The sequence below is a fragment of the Balaenoptera ricei genome, chromosome 19 (genome assembly GCF_028023285.1).
Source record: "Balaenoptera ricei isolate mBalRic1 chromosome 19, mBalRic1.hap2, whole genome shotgun sequence".
Classification (NCBI taxonomy): Eukaryota; Metazoa; Chordata; class Mammalia; order Artiodactyla; family Balaenopteridae; genus Balaenoptera; species Balaenoptera ricei.
This window is the reverse complement of record NC_082657.1, coordinates 27710016-27733047: the sequence shown is the minus strand read 5'-3', so window position 1 is coordinate 27733047 and position 23032 is coordinate 27710016. Positions and strand designations below refer to the sequence as shown.

General features: G+C 36.7%; 1 protein-coding gene across 3 annotated transcripts in view; it reads right to left on the bottom strand.

The window, feature by feature from the left end:
* PHKB (phosphorylase kinase regulatory subunit beta) overlaps window positions 1-23032 on the bottom strand; it is a 198863-nt gene that overhangs the window by 46309 nt on the left and 129522 nt on the right. For all 3 annotated transcript variants that reach the window (XM_059906033.1, XM_059906034.1, XM_059906035.1), the window contains 2 exons: window positions 4685-4740; window positions 4078-4171 (listed from right to left, as the gene is read on the bottom strand). In XM_059906033.1, the coding sequence (XP_059762016.1) occupies window positions 4078-4171; window positions 4685-4740 (150 nt within the window). The remainder of the gene's footprint in view (window positions 1-4077; window positions 4172-4684; window positions 4741-23032) is intronic.

The following is a 23032-nucleotide window of genomic DNA, read 5'->3' as shown; positions in this document are numbered from 1 at the left end:
TATTTCCCACCAACATGGAAATGTCTTTACTGATTTTTCCGATTATATGAATTTTATGAAAAATTTAATCCATATGCTACAAGTGAATGGTCCTGTTACTCTCGTAACCCCTTAGGCAACAACCATTTCACTTTGGTATGTGTTAAAAGGAGTGTAATTTATTGTGTGATCCCTAAGAAACACCAGAAGCATAAGATAGGGTTACAGATTTTTAACAGTGCATAGATAAATACCCATATCACACACACACATCTATGTATATATATTTACATAAATGGGTTCATATACTATATAATCTGGTGTTCCATTTTTTTAAACTTAATATTGTTTTTCTACAAAGTAAAAACAGATAAACTTGGAATGAACTAGGAAGTTAATCAGTGCCAGAACCGAGCACTTAATCCAATCAAGAAGTCTCCCTACCCTATTTAACATGGATCCCCTGATGAAGGTAGCTCCCAATTTTTTGTTATTTCAAAACTAATTCTGTAACCAACTTTGGACAGTATACTGTTACTTCTGCAGGATAATTTCTTAGACTTGATGGATCAAAGAGAATATACATTCTCTTTCAAACATACTGCCAGGTTGGTCACCCTCCAGAAATAATGGACCAATTACATCGACATTAACGTGCATAGGCCATTTTTGTCATTCTCTTGAGTCACAATGACATTTCATTTTAGTTTTAAACAACTGTATTCAAATATTTTGTGGTGGACCATTTTCCCATATATTTAATAGCTATTTGTATGTTCTATGCACTTTTTCCTTTTTTCCCCTGTCTACTGGGCATTTGCCATTCTTTTTCATTTGTAAAAGATCTTGGTATGTTAAGAATATTACCGTTTTATCAAATATTTTACTCAATTTGCTCATCTTCAATGTTGTTATGAAATGTGAGAATGACTGCATAGTAGTTCAAACATCACTTCAGCATTTGGTATTTCAATCTAAACATTTTTCTGCTAGGAAATTTCACAAGCACCTTTGATGTGCCAGTTGTTTATGCTACCTTCAACTATATTTAGTTAAATCTGTCAATCACTTCCTTAATCGCTTTTTGGCACTAGTGTTACTCTAAGAATGGACTTCCCCTCACAACAGTTGTAAACTGTTCTATCTTTTTTAGTGATTTTATATCTAAATCATTAAAAAAATATTTAAATCTTTAATCTGTCTGGAAGTTATTTTTGTATCTGATGAGAGGTAGAAATCTAACCTAATGGAAAATCAAACCAACTGTCTCTACACAATCTGATTATTATTTGAACTGATTTCAAATATCAACCTCAACGTATACAAAATTAATGTCATCACCAGAGCTCTCTGTTCATTCTGCCATGGTGCACACATGTATGTCAGAGTTAGCTCTGTCTCCTTCTCCTTCTGCATTGAATGTTCCTAGAAAATAGCACCCCCTGAGTTGGCACTGTGCCTAGCATTCAACTGGTGCTCAGGAAATACTTGATGGATGAATGAGGGAGCAAGTGAATGTCCTCCTGAGCCACATGTGCTGTGCATATTAATTCTGGAACAGCAGTGGTTTTAGACAAAGTCCACTGGCTAGAAAAAGTACTCTATTAGCATTATATAGCATTGTTTAGCTACACTGAAACTACAGTGCACAGCACTAGATGGAGTCCACTTTCCCTTAAATTAATATTTATGTCTAAACTACTTTAGATTTCTTCTTTTAGGCAAATGATTATATTAATCAACCATGCACAAGTTAAAATGTACTGATCTAGGTAGATTTAAAGGAAATCTTTAAATACTACTCTATTACAGTAAAAGCATTTTCTTTAACTTTCTGAACCATGGTAGAGGTCTATGACAATTAAGTAATCAGATGCAGAATGTTCCCTGAATTCTAGGGTACAGATAATACCGTCCCTACACATTCACACCATTTAATGCACTGAAACACATAGCAGGGACCAAACCACCTGGAAGTACAGAAATACTTCATTCTAGATCTGCACTGTATTCAGATCTCCCATGAGGCAAATCAAACCACAGTTACCACATTATGAAACATTAACCACACACAGTGAAAGCCTTGCCCTCAGCTGTCTGCCCTCACACCCTCTTCAGTGGGCTGAAGGAGGGTGCAACTTCTCAGAAGAGAATAAGCAGCCATTGGCATAAGAGTATGTGTATTAACTAAGATTTGAGGGAACATTTTCACTTTTAAAAGGTAGACTATAAGAAGCAGTGTAGTCGGCAGTATATCTTAGAGGGTGAATCCCAAAATGCAGCTAGCTTGAAACACAGAGGCTGTAGCCACAGAGAATTTTCCATCCTGACACGTGCACAGAGAAGCTGGGCTCCTGGTCACAAATCTGTCTTTTCAGCCACAACACACACCCAAATTGTAAATCATGCGTTAATGCCATTTTTAAAACAACAAAGTATAAAATAAGTCAGGACCTGTTATAAGTCTTCACTTTGTAACAGAATGCTTCCTACCACCTCTGTGACTCCTCAGCACCTTGTACTAACAGCTATCATAGCACTGATCAAAGTGGATTGTCATTAACTATTTTTTCTGTCATCCCAACAGACCCAGAGGTCACCGACTGAGAACAGGGACAGAGTCATTTTATCTGTGTGCCCCACACAGTACTCTGCACAGAGCAGGTGTTACTGATGAATGAATGAATAAAATGCCACATTCAAGTTATTTGGAGCCATGTTGGTCTTTTAAATCTTGACTGAATGTTGTCTGGTAGAGTACAGATGCTACCAGAAAGAGGTGCTAATATACATTAGGCCTGAAGAAACAGATTCAGGTTAATTTGTTTTGAAAGCATGTTTGTCAAAGAATAATAACCTTTGTTACCATTCTCTGGAGCTTTCAGTGAGAGGCCATGAAAGTGTATCAGCAAATACAGCCTGCACCTGAATGATAAGTGCACAGTGTTACAACCTTAGATTTTCTCCTCCTCTCCTTGCCTTGTGGATCCTTACTTCCCTCTTGGCCTCATTTAGCCTCTTCTACAATGAAATAAATCTAGCTTTCCATCATTTACTTCTTAGTGTGATTTTAAAGTGTTACCTACTCCAGGGTTCCTTGCATTTTTAGCCATGTCTCTTTAATCGAGGGGGAGAAAAGAGCTCTAATTTGTTAAGGACTTTTGAAGAGCTGGTGCTCTGGGTGACCTAACACCCAGGTTCTGGTTTTGTTGCCAATGCATGAGGTCCAGTCTGATTAGCAACAACTCTGGGGCCTTGCATTTTCCCTGCAACGTGCACCTCACTTCTCTGAGCTTTTATTCTTTGTTGTAACATCAAGGTTTTAATCAAAAACATTTTTATCAACTTAACTGACTTAATCTTGATCACTTGAGAGAGACTATTCTAAACATTTCCACCAAACACTGCAGACTTTGTTCCTGTACTGTTTTTAATGATTACCAAATAAAAACAGTGGTTTAAAAATAATTAGTGGAGATCAACAATTTCCCATCCCTAATGAGCAGTAATATTCCTAAACTCAGGCATATGCTGCAGGGCAGTGCATACAAAAGGCCTCAGAAGTCATCTTTTAATCCAATCCAATAGGTATGTAACTGCATCAAAGATAAATTCAGATGTCACTTTATAACTATTTTGAGACCTAGCAAACCAAAGAGGGTAGGAATTACTTCAGACTCCAAATAGTAAGGCAAGAGAAAAAGGGAAGTAGTTATTACCAATAATATTTAGGTGAGAAGATTTCTTTGATAGTTAATAAAAGGGAAAATAAATCAAATGTAAAGGTTAATTTTATACACCACTACTAAAATTAAGGCTGATTTGTTATTTAAGTGGTCAGTCCAGGTTAGTAATAGACTTTAGCAAGGAGCAGAAATCAACAAGACCTATGAATATAATGCACACACAATGCAGTTGTGTTTCAGTAAGTAACAGTGTCCGATAAAGTGGGTCTCTCAGCTTAATCAGAAAGACTTTGGATCAATGACCCTATCTTAGAATTGGATTTTTAAATACACTTCTTGACAATAAACTAAGTCTAATCATCATGCTCTAGTACCTACACAAAGGAGACAGTAAAGAAGCAGAATCACTTACTTTCACAAGCTCCTGCTGGGCCCAGATCTGAATGGGTTCTACCTGTTGAGGAGTTTGAGTCTGAATACCATATGTGTTGAGGAAAACTTGAAGGCTAAAAAACACAGGGAAAAAAAGAGACATTTTCAGTAATGCATTTATATGGACAATGGTGAAGGAGGAGGAGAAAAGGGGAAAGACTATGCTAGTTTGGAGCACATTATTCATTTGTTAATGTCAGCAATATGTCATCTGCACTGGAATCCAGAGCCCTCTTGGGTTCTTCACAAAGCATCAGCTGTGAGCTTTGGGGGCTGGCAGAGAGGTAGGCACTAACTTGGGGGATCCCCATAATCTGTTTGCATTAATTTCTCAAAACTACACACCAGGCAACACTGGCACTGGTCACAGACTTTAATTAATATTAACACCAACTAAAACAAAATTATTTTTAAACATGAAAAGAATGTTATTCTGGCACTTAAAGTGACATTAGTGACATCCTTGAAACCCTGTGAAGGGGTCTATGAAGTTAATTTCTACCACCACACTCAATATTATAAGCCTAAAGCAATCAGCCCCCTTCCCTCCCCATCAAAAGAACACGCCACCCATCTGGATTTCATACCGTTGGCTTTCTGCTATGAGCGCTACATAAACAACCAAATCATTTTCCAGTGGGCCCTGTAATACAGAAAAAGGGAGGGGGGAAACATTTTAAAAGATCTGATCATCATCAACTATAATGAGAATCAAGGACAATATTAACCATCTCTAAGCAGTTCATTAAGATGATGGACACCAGCTGGCTCTAAGCAGTTGCCTCTCTTTCCTTGCTCTCCACTGCCTACTAATCAATTTGATGGTGTAGACAGAGTAATGGAACACCAAGGAATGGAAAGCCATAAATCTCACCACTACCGGAGGGGCTAGCCTGTCAGGGCTATTTTGAATGATGCATAAGAGTAGTTTGGGGACCGAGAGTCATTTTCCATCATTTAACTATGAAGGGAAGAGTGGGAACTAAAAATAAAAACCTAACTTACGTATTCTCTAAAAAAATGACTGTGAGTTAAAACTGTTCATTTGACATCTTCACCACATAAAGTTATTCCCTTTCTTGTTAGCCAATTTTCCTTTGGCACCTGATACATCAAAATAGCTTTATTCTAATATATAGCTTCTACGGTAGAGAATGAACTACCCAATTGACTATATAATTACCACTGTGTTAGTTAAATACAAGCTGTTGGGCTTAATAGTTCTAATCAAACATAGTGTTGGATATTTGCTACTTTTTGTGTGTGTGGAAAAGATTCACTATAGCATATATTATGCATTGCTAAAATGAATCCAATTTTGAGCTTGTATATAACTAATACAGAACATTAAGAAGCACCAATAAATTACAGTATTAGGAAGCTCTGAAAATTGTGATCAAATATAATTTCTTCATAGTAATGAATCCAACATTCCCAATAGTATGCTGTAAAACATTTGATTTACTATCAGTCAGTTCCTCTCTATGGTATTCAATATGCCAGTAGAATTTATGTATGATAGAAGGCAAGAAACACCGGAATACATATATCAGCAGTAAATAACATACAGTCAAAGGATGGTTCCCAGAATCATCGTGAAAATGCCATTTCAGGCAGTCTTCAATGTGATTTAAATGAATATATAAGGAAAAATATGATGGAACAACCTCACAGAAATAAATAGACATTAAAAATGCTATAAATTCTATTTTTATTAGAAAAAGACTTTAAAAGTTGATGTTACTCAAAAGGATGAGAAAAAGTAACTATTCAGAGTCTCATCAAGATTTCTAACAAATGAAAACATTAAGCTTTATTTTTCTTGGATGAAATCTCCCATTCATCAAAAGAAGTAACCTTAGAGTGGGCCATTATCTATAATCTTCAGGGCAATTAGAGTTTTTAAATAAAAAGCAAGTGAATACATATATTAGAATGCAGATGTTATTCCACTAACAATAAATAAGGCAGCTTACAGATCCTAACTGGTAAATTGGTTTCTTCGTTTTGAATCACAGGCCTGTTTAAGACAACGTTGTTTCTATTTGTATGACAGAGCACTCGGATCTAAAATGCCCACTACACATGTTGAATCATAGTGAGCATCTGATTAGGGGACTATTCGATGGTTGAAGAACACTTTCATTTGAAAAGTCAGCATTTCGGAAAGTTCCAGTTCACAAACCATCTACCATAATGAGCTCAGGCCTTTAACCCCAGCCCAAGCGGGACGCTTCACCCCATTTCCACCCACAGAAAGAATTGTGCATGGCCAGTCCCACCCCAACAATTTTCTTCCTTTCACTGACAAAGTTGGAACTATCTTTTCTCTATTTTCATAATTTTCTTCAAATCACCAAAATTACTGTCTAAACCAATGAAGTCTCTCTGAAAACTGCCTAATAATAATTAATACCTTCTATTTCTGAATGGTATTTTCCTTAATAATATTATAATATTTTCCGCTTTTAGGTTCACAGAGTACACACGTGCACACGCACACACACACACACACACACACACATACTCAAGCCCAGTGTGGTACTAGTGCTCTCCATTTTATAAGCATGTATGCACTCATTCATTTGACCAATAGTTAAGACATACAAGAATCCACGCTAGACCCTGATATTACAAGATGAATACAACCCAGTGCCCATCCTTGAGTTTAGTCTATTGCAATAGATAGGTAAGTTTTCAAATGTGTTTATTATCACAGAAAAGTATCCCACTGATACCTTCCTTTGCCAGTATAGATCTACCTAGTTTAAAAAATCATGGCTGAAAGACATTACATTATATGGATGTGCCATAATTTATTCAAGGCATGTTTATTTTGATAACATTTAGGTGGTTTCCAATATTTCGGAGAATCCTGAGGATTCAGGGAGAACAAAGTGTCAAGTACAGTATTTGAAACATAGTAACAATGAAGGGCACTAATATTTCCTGCAGCTGTACTTACAGTTTTCACACCTATCCTAGGGCAGCTGCTTTCTCTTCCTTGTTGAGATTTGCTGTAACATCTATGTTGCCCTAGACCCCACTGGCTTCCACCACTCTAAGACATTAGGACCATCCACCATCCCATTTTTATGACTAGTTCTTCTCCAAATAATTCCAAACATCTTTTCAAAGAAATCCTCAGATGACTTACCACCTTCCCAGTTTTCCCTCCCATTATTTCTCAAACATAGACTACCACTATTTCCTTACCTTCCTCGTCTCTGTTAGCTCTGTACTCTGCCATCTATCTTGCTTTGCCCTTGAGATGGAAGTCCTTACCCTTTAAGTCCTTGTTCTTCTATTTGTCCCACTTCTTTCTCTTTCTCTCTCACCAAACTCATTCACTGGTATCTTTCATTATCACTTCTAAGCAGATGATTCCATACCTATATTTCTAGTCTTGAACTTTCTCTTGAGTTCTATCTAGTTCCCACATTTTAAACTGCTTTCTGGACATTTTCTTTTGGCTATTTTCAAAGTTAATAGGTCTAAAACTCAACTCCTTATCAACGCTACCTCTACCCCAAATAGACTCACTCTAGCTCAGAACCTCTGAACCATCTTTGACTCCTCTCTTTTACCCTCCATATCCAATTTGTCACCAAAATTCTGTTAATCCTTCCTTCATAAAATACCTTGCTTGAATCTTCTTCTCATTTCATTTCTATAGCAACATTCAGGATTGAAAAGTAACAACAATAGCAACAATCACTTTACAGAACATTGTACATTCTGTGTGTGAGGAGGCACTGATCTAAGTGCTTTAACAAACCATTATCCCCATTTTACAGGTAACAAAAATGAGGCACAGAAAGTTTAAGTAACTAATCCAAGGTCATAAAGCTAGTAAATAGCAGAGCTAGAATTCAGATCCAGGCAGTCTGACTGCAGCGTCTGTGCTCATAATCACTCACTTACTCTGCCTCTCAAAGAGTGGAAAGAGGGCAAGTTTTAGAAGTGAAATACCCACAAAACAAGTTCCACTCTTGTCACTTCCTCTCCCATGATCCTGGTTATCTAATAGGACCCTTAAACTTATCATGGACAAAACTGAACTACTGATTTCCATCCTTAAATTCACTCACCCTTAAAGTATGTCTTATCTCTCTTTTTTAAATTTTATTTTTTAATTGAAGTATAGTTGATTTACAATATTGTGTTAGTTTCAGGTGTACCACAAAGTGATTCAGTTATACATATATATATATTTTTTCAGGTTATTTTCCATTATAGGTCTTTACAAGATATTGAATATAGTTCCCTGTGCTATACAGTAAATCTTTTTGCTTATCTATTTTATGTATAGTAGTTTGTATCTGTTAATCCCATACTCCTAATTTATCGCTCCACTCCCTCTTCCCCCTTTGGTAACCGTTTCTGTCTGTGAGTCTACTTCTGTTTTGTATATAGAGTCATTTGTATTATTTTTTAGATTCCACATGTAAGTGATATAATATAGTATTTCTCTTTCTCTGTCTGACGTACGTCACTTAGTATGATATTCTCTAGGTCTATCCATGTTGCTGCAAATTGCAATATTTCAATCTATTTTTATGGCTGAGTAATATTCCATTGTATATATGTACCACATCTTCTTTATCCATTCATCTGTCGATGGACATTTAGGTTGCATCCATGTCTTGACTACTCTAAATAGTGCTGCAGTGAACACTGGGACACATGCATCGTTTCAAATTAGAATTCTTGTTTTTTCCAAAATATATACCCAGGAGTGGTATTGGCTGGATCATATGGTAACTCTATTTTTAGTGTTTTAAGGAACCTCCATACTGTTCTCCATACTGGCTGCACCAATTTACATTCCCACCGAGAGCGTAGGAGGGTTCCCTTTTCTCCACACCCTCTCCAGCATTTATTATTTGTAGACTTTTTGATGATGGTCATTCTCTAATAATTAGTAAAGTTGAGCATCTTTTCATGTGCCTGTTGGCCATCTGTATATCTTCTTTGGAGAAATGTCTATTCACGTCTTTTGCCCATTTTTTGGCTGGGCTGTTTGTATTTTTTTGCTATCGAGTTGTATCAGCTGTTTGTATATTTTGGAAATTAACCCCTTGTCAGCTGCATTGTTTGAAAATATTTTCTCGAATTCCATAGGTTGTCTTTTTGTTTTGTTGGAGCTTTCCTTTGCTGTGCAAAAGCTTTCAAGTTTGATTAGGTCCCATTTGTTTATTTTTGCTTTTATTTCTTTTGTTTTGTGAGACTGATTTAAGAAAATATTGCTATGATTTACGTCAGAGAATGTTTTGCCTATGTTCTCTCCTAGGAGTTTTATGGTGTAATGTTTTATATTTAGGTCTTTAAAACATTTTGAGTTTATTTTTTGTATTTGGTGTGAGGGAATGTTCTAATTTCATTGATTTACATGAGGCTGTCCAGCTTTCCCAACACCACTATTTCTTATCTCTTTAAGATGCCGTACTGTGCACTCATTTGATCTGGCCAAAAATGTGTAAGTTATCCTTGATTCCTCTTTCTCCTTCAAACCTCATAACCAGTAACCACTAAAACAAACAAAAAGACAACACTTATTGAACACTGTGTAGCCATATTATTTACTGATCAAAACACCCCTTTTAGGTAGGTTACTACAATTATCCTCATTTACTAAGGAGAAAACTGAGGTGCAGAGTGGTTAAAAAACTTATCTAAACATCATATAGCTAGTAAGTGGCAAAGTAGGGATCCAAATCTGGGCAATCTCATCTATCTCTTAAACATTACAGTGTACTGTCTGCCTCTCTAATGCACTGTTAACTCACCAATAAGTCCTACTGGCTCTACCTCCAAAGCACATCTCAAACACACCACTTTTCTCCAACTCCACTGCTACTACCACCCTACTCAAAGTCACCATGATCTTTCACTTGGTCAACTAACTGTTCTACCTACCTCAGTCTTACCCCACCATTCACACAGTCTATCCTGCAAACAGCAACAAGGATGGTTTTTTAAAAAAGTGTAAATCAGACCATGTCACCCCCCCCCCCAACATGCATACACACAGACACCCTGTTTAAAACTCTCCACTGTCTTCCTATTGCCCACAGAATAAGAACCAAACTGTTTACCACAGCCTACAAGTCCCTACATAATCAAGCTCCAGCCTACCTCTTCTTTCTCATTCTCCCTCCTCTCCTTCACCATGTTTTAGCCACACTGGGTTCTCTCCACTGAAAATGACAACTGTGTTCCTATCTCAGGGCCTCTGTACTTAACTGCACTCTTGCTTGGAATGTTTTCCCTTCAGATTGTTGCATAAGGCCCTCTTGTTATACAGGTCTCAACCATCATCACTTCCTTAGAAAGGCCTTCATTTTCTACCGTGGCCAGCCCCCCTCTATTACTTTACCTTATTTTGTCTACTTCACAGTACTTGTCATCTCCAGAAATTATTTGATATTATTTACTTATATATTCACCATTATTCATCCCCACCAGAAAACAATTCCCTGAGGACAAGCACCTTGATCTATCTTGTCTATTGCCTAGAAGAATGCCTGGCACACGGTACGTGCTTACTGTCTGATGAATGACTGCCTAGGCAAGTTTCTCTATGTTCTTCTGTGCTTGTCTATAAAATGAGAATAATGTTATTTAGGAGGCCTAACACATAGGCAGAGGATCAAACAAAAGAGGGCCTATAAAAATATTTACAAACTTTGATCTGCTAAACAAATGATATTTATACTATTCTTTGTTGTGTAACTATATTAATTAACCTCTCTAAGCCTCAGCTTCTTCATTGGTAAACTGGGATAATAAAAGTGTCTACTTTATAGGGTTATGAGGATAATACATAACATATATAAGCATTTAACACAGTGTCTGGCATATAGTCTTTTTTTTCAATATAATATACATGCTTTTTTTAATTGAAGTATAGTTGATGTATAATATTATGTAAATTACAGGCGTACAATATAGTGTTTCACAATTTTTAACGGTTATACTCCATTTACAGTAATGATAAAATATTTGGCAAATACTCTGAAGTGTTTAAAAAGCATTAGCCCTTTTATCAATCCAGTAACATGACTACAATCCTGGATCACTGTTACAGGCTTTCTGGACTTTCTGCTTCACACTTGCCTTTGCCCATCTTCTGTACTTCATGGTTAGGGAAATTTTCTTGTATCAGTGATTTTCACAAAGGAGGTGGTGAAAAAATATTTGTTGAATGAATGAAGAAATGGGAGGAAGGGTGGGCAGGTGAGTAACAGGCATATTTTTGTCATGTTTAGGATATCACTTTTATACTCCAAAACCAGTGTTTCCCAAATAAAGCCCCAACTTCCTGAGGACCTTTACAACTTCACTTCTACCTGCAGTTCCCTGTTTGTCTTAGAACACTCCACTAAAAAAATAAAAAGCAGTTCATCATATCCATCTCAAGTTTCTGTCCTCTGTCCTACACTTGGACTGTTCCTTCTGTTTCTTTCTGCTTATCCAGTTCCTGGCCCACTCTTTCAACCTAGTCTCCTCCATAAAGTCCCCCAAATATCAGGATGCCAAGACGTCTCTGTCTCTATGAGCAAGAGCAGGTGCTGTCTGCATGAGTCACTTGCCATCTCTCTGCCAGGGCTTTTTTCATGCTTATGAGTGGTCTGTATAATTACAGAGTGCACCCTTGACGGATGCCTCATGCTCTTTTCTCACTTAGCATGTACACAGCACCTTATACAAAAAGAAGGCAATTGGCACTCATTCGGTGGTCTGGAGGAAAAATATTTTTTTAAAGTATTGTTACATTTTTATTAGCAATATACAAATCTTCCCTTGAGCATAAAGGACAAATATTTGCAAATATAAACAAGATATTTTTAACAAAGGGAAAGAATCATAACTAAATGTACACATATTTTTATAAGCTATTAAGGATTGTACAAGTCATTTTAACTACATGATTCAGGACCAACAACCTGTAGTTGAAAATATTCCGATTTAAAACTTTCATTTCTATAAATGAATAAAGTCAGATTGGGTTTTTTAACAGTTTTTTAAATTGAGATAAAAAAACCACATAACATAAAATTTACTATCTTTATCATTTTGAAGTGAACAGTGGAAGAGAAACTTTTATAGCCTAACTTGCTGGTGAGCTGGGCACTACCTGTATTAATATTGCACCCCATCTTGCTCAAAATTTAAAACTATGGTAATTAAAACACTGCATGTACATCTGTCTAGATTCTAGTTTTCAAATTACCCAAATCAGGTCAAAGTAACAAGGCTAGGAGATTTTCAGCTGGGAGCTATAAATAAAACAGTGTAATACAACTTTCAAAGGGTATACAGAGAAATTTAAATGTGAATGTACCCTAATGGTTTTCCTTCCCCTTGTTCTTTTTTCAATTTAATTTTAATAGACAATTAATTCGTATGGTTCAAACATTTTTAAATTATGAAAAAGTTTTCAGTGAAGTTTCTCTCCTACCTGTGGCCGATGTATCCACCCCACCACCTACCAACCAGGCAATTACTATGATTACTTATGCCCCTTTCCAGAGTTGCCTTTTGCATATAAAAGCAAACAAGAATCTATAATCTTACTTTCTCATATTTTAGACAAAAGGTAGTATACTATCAATACTTTTTCCCACTTAATCATATATCATATATTAGTACACAGAACATGCCCTCATATTTTGTTTTAACTGCTTAGTATACCCTTATTTTGTATATGAACCATACTTATTAATGTCATATTTTCACATCTTTTATCATTTAAGGCTAGTCAACCTTTTGCAACTGAAATCTCTGAACATGGTTATAGTTAAACCGTGGAACCATTAAACATCAGGTTTTAATTTTGCTTATAAGAGTAGAACAATCACTCAACCAAAAACACTCAGAGGCATTACTACCACTGGATTATGTGGGGGCACTAGAAGATTGTTATCAGAAAAGATCAGTAAGATGGGATTTTGGGAGGGGGCAGTGGGAAGCATGTGAGTCTTTTCTAGGAGAATGGCACAGAAAGATGTATAGATTCTGTTCATTTATAACTTATTCATGGAAATAACATGACAGCCTAGTAATAAGATTTATATTATTATTTTATCGATTACATTGGTTTTGTCATCCAGTTTAGAATGTCAAGGAATTAATATATCTCAAGAGTCTGTCATATGTACTGTCACAAAAACTCCCATTTTTAAAGATCAGGAAACTGAAGTGAAGAGTGGTGAAATAATTTGTCAAAGGTCGGTGGCAGAACTTAAACCTGACTGCAGATATGTCTAAGTCTAAAGTCAGTATGGTGCCTGTCATGGTATATATTGCATGAATTATGTGCTGCTTGCTGCTGTGATTTGTATTAGTTCAGGTTCTCCAGAGAAACAGAGCCAACAGGGTGCGTGTGTGCGTGCGTGTGTGCGTGCGTGTGTGTGTCCACGCACGCATGCGCACACGTGTGTTTGTGAATGTATAAAGAGAAGAAAGGGATTTACTATAAAGAACTGACTCAGGCAATTACGAAGTCTGGCAAGTCCCACAATCTGCAGGGTGAGTAGGCGAGCTGGAGACCCAGGAGAGCTGATGGTGTAGCTCTAGTCCAAAGGCCAGGAAGCTCAAGACCCAGTTCTAGTCCAAAGGCAGGAAAAAAGCCAATATCCCAGTTTGAAGGCCATCAGGCAGGGAGAATCCTCTCTTACTTGGGGGAGGGTCAGCCTCTTTGTTCCACTCAGGCCTCCTGGGATGAGGCCCACCCACATTAGGGAGGGCAATCTGACCTGCTCACTCTACTGATCTGAATGTTAATCTCATCCAGAAACATCTTAACCCTCATCCAGAATAATGTTTGACCACATATTTGGGTACTCCATGTCCCAGCCAGGTTGACACATAAAATTAACCAACACACAGTTGTAGGAATGTGTTACAGTCACAGGGAGCAGAGTGGTGAGCAAAAGCCTTTGTGTTCTACCAACAGTCTCTCTTCATTCACTTGACATCAGGTCTGAAGAAAACTCAACTCCAAGGGGTGTCTACAAAACACCTATTTTCTTATCTCCTTTTTGATAGAATATATTTCTTAAATTCTTGGCAATTAAATTTAAAAATTACCTCTTCTATTAAATAATGAATACAGTATGTAAAACTCATAATTCTTATTTTTGCAACATTGTATTAAGCTCTGGTCTAAGGCGCTTTATTTTTAATATGCCCTATGCTGCATAAAATAATCTACTGTGGCTGGCTTGAATAGGTCTTTTACTGAAAGAAGGACACAGGAGGAGGGAGAGAAGGAAAGAAAAAAAGAAGCCAACAAATAAACGGGTCACACCCCACCCAAGACTGGTCTTGCCTCAAGGGCAGTGCATTGAAACATTCTCTGCCTCTGCTTCTGGGGCCTTATAGAAACTCATTTATGTTCATTAGCCTTCATCAGTAGGTCCTGCCAACATCCAGCATTTTTTCATTACACTCTTTTTTCAGCAAAACCTCATTAGCTGAAGAAACCAGGCAGATGCTTTATACATCTCAATTCCAACTAGAGACACCATATCCACAGTATTTTTCCTGCAAGAGCCAAGTAGCAGGCTACAGCAGTTTGAACACAGGCACATCCTGACTGGAACACACTGGCATCTTATTCTGACATTTCCAACCAAGCCAAAGCAGCTACTTGGAGAAAATGAATAGGGATGCAGAGGAAAGGTAAGTGGAAATACCAACAACAGCATGGTTAAAAAGCTAAACTTGACTTAAGAGTAGAGAAGGCCAGGGAGAAAATGGCCCTTTAGGATCCCTTTATTTATACATTGCATTAGTGATTATACAAGCTTTCTATTTAAGAGGAAAACAAACGAATTTTAGAAAGTATTCCCAGACCTCAGACACATAGTTTCAAATGCCTGAATGAATAACTCGGGCAATGGTTTTTGAGAGTAGTCCTTTCAATGACTGCAATTATCATGGAAGAGAATACTAATCATCCTTTTGTCACAACAAATTGATTTGTTAAACTGTTTTTACTCCTGTCTAAGCAAATGCTGTAACTGGATGTTTCTATATTTTTATCTTAAAGAAATGACTGTGCTATTGGTCTTGTCTATTTCCTGGAAATGATGCTAAAATGACTATATGGGCCCACATGGAGAAACCCTGACTCATGGTGTTCACACAGATTTAATCATAACCAGCAGGAAGAACAAATGATGAGAAACTTATAAAAACACAACAGAGTGGTCAACATAGGGAAAGACTGGTAAAATGAGGGTGAGATAGGGGAGGTACAGGCAGAAGAAGGGGAGTATAGGTTCCAAAAATCTACCCATTTCCCTCTCAGGGTTTCCATGTCATTTCAAAGGACCTCAGGTGTTGGGTTACCACCACTGAAAGGTCTCCAATGGTAGACAAATGGAAACCAGCTATTTAGAATCATGGGGGAAAAGGAAGCAAGTTATAGCAAGACAACTTGTTTTTGGTTTTTCTCCTGTGGATGCCTACATTGACTAGATCATTTCTCTGGTGTCTGAGTTGAAATGCCAGAGGTAGAAGGGGCCATTTTTATCATCTGGGAGTAGGTAATAAAAAAAGGTGTGAGGGAGTCCATGAGAGGACTCCACTTCAGCCAGCGCAGCACAACTTTTAAACTATTTTTTATGCTGAAATTCTGCCTAAGATTTTGTCTGAAAAATGGGTTTCCTTGATAAAAATCAGTAACCCACTTGATGGATGAGGAGACTGAGGTACAGGCAAGGGAAATGGTCCAGGTCCTCAGCAAGTTAGTGGCAGACCCAGAAACAGAACCCAGGTCTCTGGACTAACTTGGTCTAGTGTTCTCTCTACCAAGTCAGTCTGCCTCATCTTACCAGCTAGACAGTAAACTTTTCAGTACACTAGAGAATTGCCAAGTGCACGACTCCACGTATGAGTGGAAATGAATGGACAGGCCACATGTACAGTTATTACAATGTGAAAGCCACCTAAGAAGAGAGGCTTTGAAGGGGGAAAAGTATAAAAACCTGTGCTACTTTCTCTTTCAGCACTAGATGCTCTTCTCAAGAACAAAAAGACTGGGCTAATTAAACAGTGCAAGGGAGAACCTGTGGTAGGATTTATAGCTGCTGGGTTAGAGACTGAACAGTTACAGAGGAACCCAGCAAGCTCTAGAATCCAACGAGCTTTTAACTATATAGAGCCATGTTCACTGGTTGAGGCCAAATTGTTTCTAGTGTAGATTCTCACTGGGGACCTGACTGCAGAGGACACACGCTACCATCGCTCTTAGCAGAGTAAACCTAAATGTCTTCCATACTGATGAGATCACAATTCAACAAATCTGTGTACTAGAAATGCTCAGGGTTTGTTCACCTGTTCATTCATCCAAACATCATGGTAGGCACCAGGGATGGCAGAAAGATAGATGAAATGTTATTCCTATTCTTCAGAAACTCAGCATAGAACGGAGAAGACAAACTATATATGGAGTTCAGTAGGATAGTAAATACAATGCTATTAAACCGGTGGGTGCTTTGAGGGCAAGGGAGGGAGCATCTAATTTAGTCTCAGAGAATCGAGGAGGACTTTATAGAAAAAGGTATATGAGCTGTAAGAATAAAAAGGATAAACGTAAAGGATGATATGAGAGAGTAACTGGAGATAGGGCTACTTTAGATTAATGGTCAGAAAATAATTCTCCTGGGGGGTGTCATTAAATCTGAGACTGAATTCAGTATCAAGAAGGAACAAGGTCTGGTAACAAACACTCAGGCAGAAGGAATAGCAAAGGCCCTGAGAAGAAAAGACTTGAAGGGTCTGAGGAACTAAGAGGAGACCAGTGTATGTGGAGCATAACAGGCAAGCAAAAGAATAAGAGGTGAGGGTGGAGTTAAGGCCCAAAAGGCCTTCTAAGGCAACAAGGCATTTGGCTTTCATCTAAGTGGAACGAAAAGCTACTATTTAAAAGGGTTTCAAACAAGGAAAGACTCAATGTAATTTACATTTTTAGAACAATAGTAATAAATACATATATAGTACCTACTATAGGCCAGGTTCTGCCCAAGCATTTTATATATATTAACTTATAATGGCTGCTATACAGACATGGTTTGCAGAAGGCAGAGTGGACACAAGGAGATTCATTGAGCGCTGCAGTTGAGAGATGATAGTGGTTGGAATGAAGAAGGAGCAAGTGAAAAGATTTCAGGAATATTTAGGAAATAGAACTGACATTACTGGATTGGGAAGGGGAGAAGGAGTGACATAGGTATGGAGGAATCAAAGATTACTTCTATGCTTTTACAAAGTTTAAAGGAGAAGGGAGTATTCAATGGTACTGAATATCTTTGAGGACAAACAGACTAAAATAACAAGAAAGATCAATGGATTTATCAATTAGGAGGTCAGGAGTAATCTTCTGCATGTGTTTTAGTAGGTCGGTGGTATAAGCAGTCAGACTGCACAGGGTAAGGAGTGACTGGAAGCTGAAGAAAGGGAGATGGTGCAAGTATTTTTCTCAGATGTTTGAAAGGGAAGGAAAGAAGGGAACGTGACAGGGGGCACATTTGAGGAATTTTTTTCTTTCTTTCTTTTTTTTAAGGTCAGGGACAATTAAACATCTCTATAGATTGAGGAGAAGAAGTATGTAGAGGGAAAGAGGTTGACATATAGAAGAAAGAATGGATATCAAAATAGAACAGGATAAATAAAGGTGGAGGGAAAAAAGTTGGGTGAGTTAATGCCTGGGATTCAAAAGAAAAGATCCATTCATTATTAGAGGTATCTCAGCATGTACTAGAATACATTAATCTAGTTTTTTCTTATTCAAGTATAGCTGATTTACAATATTATATTAGTTTCAGGTTTATAACACAGTGATTCAAAATTTTAATAGATTATACTGCATTTAAAGTTATTATAAAATATTGGCTATATTCCCTGTGCTGTACTATATATCCTTATAGCTTATTTATTTTATACATAGTAGTTTGTAGCTCTTAATCACCTAACCTCCATTAGCTTAGTTTTAACCTTTATTTTTACAGACACTTCTGAGAACTTAAAACTCTATCTCCCACTTTCAACAATTTTGACCCAGTGCAAGGAAGAGCTCATGCTCTGCTACATACGATTATTTATTCTTCACTGCCACCTTTAACTCGTATTCTTGTGCTAACTTTATTAGTTTCTTCAGTCTCTGATTAATGATAGAAGAGTCATAATCGGTGTTCAGTTATCTGACCATGCCACAGTGTCCCTTTTGCTCTCCGAACCACACACTCCCACAACGGAAGACGTTTTAAATAAGATTGAGGAAATAATAAGGTGCTCACAAAAATAATTAAGAACAATAAAATATGAAGGTTTTCTCATGAAAATTCATAAAATTTATGAAATTATATAAAATTGTATGCATTATATGAATATGGCCTTCTCCTAAGCCACTGAAAGTGATTTTCAAAAGATATATTTATTAGGCATTATATTCTGACATTTCTAATTTAACATTCTTAAGAAGTATGGGATATAACAGGATAATGTAGTCTGAGAAAATGCAACAGACAGTTAAGTTGTATCTATGCCAAATCAAAACTATCAATACAGGGCTAATTTTTAAAGTGCAACTATTGATACCTTCCAAATTAAAAAAAAGCCACTTGTCCAAATTAAAACAGTGGCTTGCATGTGTATAGGGACAGTCTTAATCAAAGACATACAAAGAGATAAGAGAAATTTAACAGGTCAAATACTCAAAATTTAATTTTTTCTAAACTGAATATAATCTAAAAAATATATTCAAATAGCTCCTTACTTAATGAGGCTAATCCTTCCTTTACATTCTTTCCAATTCTTCAAAATTCAAATCTTAACTTATCTTCTGCAAAACAGCCCAACTATAATGTTTAATCAATAGACATTATAAAAGTTTATACAAGTATTTTAATATATAATGATTATTAATAAGGTCAAACTGAGTACTAAAAAAACAAAAATAAATGAAAAACTTGCCAACGTAGGAGGAAACAAAGGAATGACAGAAACTAAATAGTGGTTTCACATTCCTACTGGTAAGTGACTGGTTGATAAATGATTATTTGTTGGCCTAGCTATAGAAGCACTATGCTAGTTGTTGTGTGGAAGCTGCAATAATGAAAGATAACGCTGCTTAAGACTGTCTACCTTAGTCATAATTAAGGCACAATGAGGACACAGGAAAATGACATTAATATTATAAGCCCCACTGGCAATGATTCTTCACTTAAGCAAACTTTAGTCAGGCTCCTGAACCTCCTTGTAGGCTCATCTGTGTGCGTCCTTGTAAAATTCAGTTTTAGCAAGAATCCTGCTTAGTCAGTTTAACCAGAACCCTCACCATCAATATCTATTTGTTCAGCCTCTGTATCTGTTCAGATTCCTCATCCTCTACCATCCCCCAAGTGATATGTGATCACCCTGGCCTGTCTTAAGCAAAGAATCCTGTTGGTTGGTTTAACCAGAATCCCCCTTACCTGTGATATTTCCTCTTAGTAATTTTTCATCCACTGACCACCACCCTGCTCCGTGGTTATAAATTCCCTCTTGCCCATGCTATATTTGGAGTTGAGTCCAATCTCTCTTCCCCACTGTAAAATCCCACTGCAGTGGTCCGTATACCTATTGTGATGGTCCTGAATAGTCTGCCTTATCATTTTTAATAAGTGTCACTGAATAGTATTTTCTTTAATACCATGCAGTAAATGTGCATTTTCACCATGGTGTATATGGCTCACCAGGCCACACTTCAGGACACCTGGGTTCCAGCATTGGATATGTACCTGTGTGACCTCGGACATGTCACTTCTCTTTGAATCTCAGTTTCCTGCTCTATAAAATGATGGAATTAAACAAGATGCTCTTGATAATCTTAATAGTCTCTTAATATACTTTTAATATTCTACCAAGTATGTGAGGTACAGGTAATAAACATAATGGCATGGCAAATAATTTTGAACTTTATCGGTGAAACAAGAAGGAATCAACTCCTCTCTACAGAGCTATGGGTAGTTTTATGGTTTATATAGACACATTTGATTAAAAAATAAAACATTCCCAAATCTAGGCTAAGGTCTGTAACAATACATTTGGATCAAGTGTGTCTTAGGGAAGGAAAGTTTCTAGAAAGTGATTTTCATTTTTATGTAAGTGTGAAAAATTGTTTTATCTTATCCCTTGCCTAATTTTCTTTAGCTAATGAACACTATGGAATATAAAATATTTCATTTAGGAACAGATAAGTAAGTAGAGACCTTTTAATGAAAAGCTATTTAGCCACAACAGCAGTCTTAAAAACACTATAATGCAGTATACATTAAATCTTAATCGGCTCTTATTAGGATAAACTTCTAGAATAGAAATTATTACATTAAAGGGTATTATATGGTACAGGAAACTCGATATAGCCATATATTACATTATATGATACAGGAAACTTGACACAGCCAAATAAAGAACCATCATATAGACATTTAAAACAACATTTTATAGAAATAATATGAAAAATAACTATGAGAGTATAAATAAGTGTTAGCGAGTGCAAAACTGAATATCCAGTAAGACTACGCATAATAAGAAAGCCTATACATAGTAATAGCCAAAATGTTGAAAATATAATGTTTTTCTCCAGACTGTTTAGGATTTTTCTCATTCTCATTATGAGAAAGTAATATTATTTGTAAAATAAGTTATTTGGAATAAAATAAAAATAGCAATAATATTTATTTAGGTCTTATAATGTCAGACATTTTGTTAAGAGCTTTACATACAATATTACCACTTAATTACATACAACCACCATGAGTTATGAAGTATTATCCCTATTTAATAGGTGAAGAAAGTGAGGCATAGAGAGATTAATTAAACTGTCCAAGGTCACTGAGTTAGTAAGTAGAAGAAATGGGTTTTATATAAGCTAGGCCTGTATGATGCAAAGCCACTATACTATACCACCTTCTTAAAAATAAAAATTACATATATATCTCATATTCTTTAATCTTCAGGAAAATAATTTGTACAAAATTTTATGCAACTGTATTTTCAGAAAACAAAGTATGAAACCCCCTTTTCTTCATTAATTTGAAAAATGAGAGACCAACAAGTGTATATGTTTTTAGCTCAGATCTGTATAAATATGTACATGATTTAGTAAATACGTACTGACTTTCATCCTAAATTTAGAACCTTTGCAGCTTGGAAAATAAGCTTTTATGACTAAAAAGCATTCCTTTCATATTGACCTTTTCTCCAAAGACTGTCAAAGTAGATCAATCCATTTTAATTGGCACAGTAAATGTGCTAGTTTACTTCTCAGATTCAAAGCTTGGGTATCACTGAAAATGATAAATGTGAAACTGAATTCTCTCAAGGGTGCTACAACACACATGATCTGCTCTATCATGATGATTATGCCATAAACGTAAAATATTGCTTCAAGTAGCTGACAAAAAAATACTCATATTTTATTCAGTACAATGGCAGAAACACCTGGAACTCTCTAAGGACCTTGTGAGAGAACACTGCTCCTGGCTGTCAGGGAGTAGGGCTCCCAAAGCCCAGTCCTCCGGCTGACAGCTCCTCATAATATGGATCATTAAATAAGAGAGGGTTAGAATAGAAATAAAGGATAGGTTTCTCTTCAAAGATCAATAGACCTTTAAAAACTTTTCGTAGATTCAAAAATAAGAAAAAAAAGGGAAATAGGGAAGTCCAAGGTAAATTCATAAATTTATTTATATTTATGAATAAACAGGATTCTGTTCTCAGAATAAAATGCCAGGAATATAAGTGGGCTCAGTGTGTTGAATCAGAACAGGGGCACAAATTGAGACTTGCAGTAGATTCATTAAAACAATACTAGATCATAATATTCCTTGTACATCTTTATTTTGGACAATAAACCTTGTTTTCTTGCTTGGGTCTATTTTTCTTCTTTTACATTTCTGCCATGAATATAAGAAGTCTTCATCTTGTAGATGAAATATTTCATAATATCTCATGCCTATTATTGGAACTTTTAATTTTAACAAGTTCAGTGGGTTAATTAGCATGACACATCTCTGGTGGCGCAGTGGTTAAGAATCCGCCTGCCAATGCAGGGGACACGGGTTCGATCCCTAGTCCGGGAAGATCCCACATGCCGCGGAGCAACTAAGCCCGCGAGCCACAACTACTGAGCCTGCGCTCTAGAGCCCGCGAGCCACAACTACTGAACCTGCGCTCTAGAGCCCGCGAGCCACAGCTACTGAAGCCCATGCATTTAGAGCCCGTGCTCTGCAACAACAGAAGCCACCACAATGAGAAGTCCACGCACCGCAATGAAGAGTAGCCCATGCTCACTGCCCGCGCGCAGCAACGAAGACCCAGTGCAGCCAAAAAAAAAAAAAAGAATGATGCTATTATATTTGTTTAAGCTCATTTTTTCTTTTTTTTTTCTTTTTTTAACTTCAAATTTAACTTTTCTAAGTTCTGGATGTTTTTGACCAAGTATTTAATTTTCATTGGCTCTGGTATAAATACTAGTTGATAGGAGACTTTCATTTCCCTTAAAGATTGCAGACAGTATTCCTGAAGAGAACCTTTGTGTAGCTGTGGCATAGGCAGGCTAGACTTTCAGAAGCATTTCTGATGCCTTGACTATTTTATTCTGTTTCATTATGATAATCATAAGAACTTCTGTTCAGCACTCAAATTCATTCCCATGCTTGTAGATAAATTTGGCTTTTTGGTCCCACACAAGCACTTTCTTTCTTTGTCAAGCTAATGAAGTAGAGTTTTTTTTAATCCTTTAAGTAGAAATTATATCTCAAACTGGTTACACTATTTCAGAGCATTAGAATGAACAAATAAAACTGAGCTTCATGCAAAATTTCCCTAAATCACTTAAGGCTAATAAACCTTTAAAAACTGTGAACAGATCTGAAACA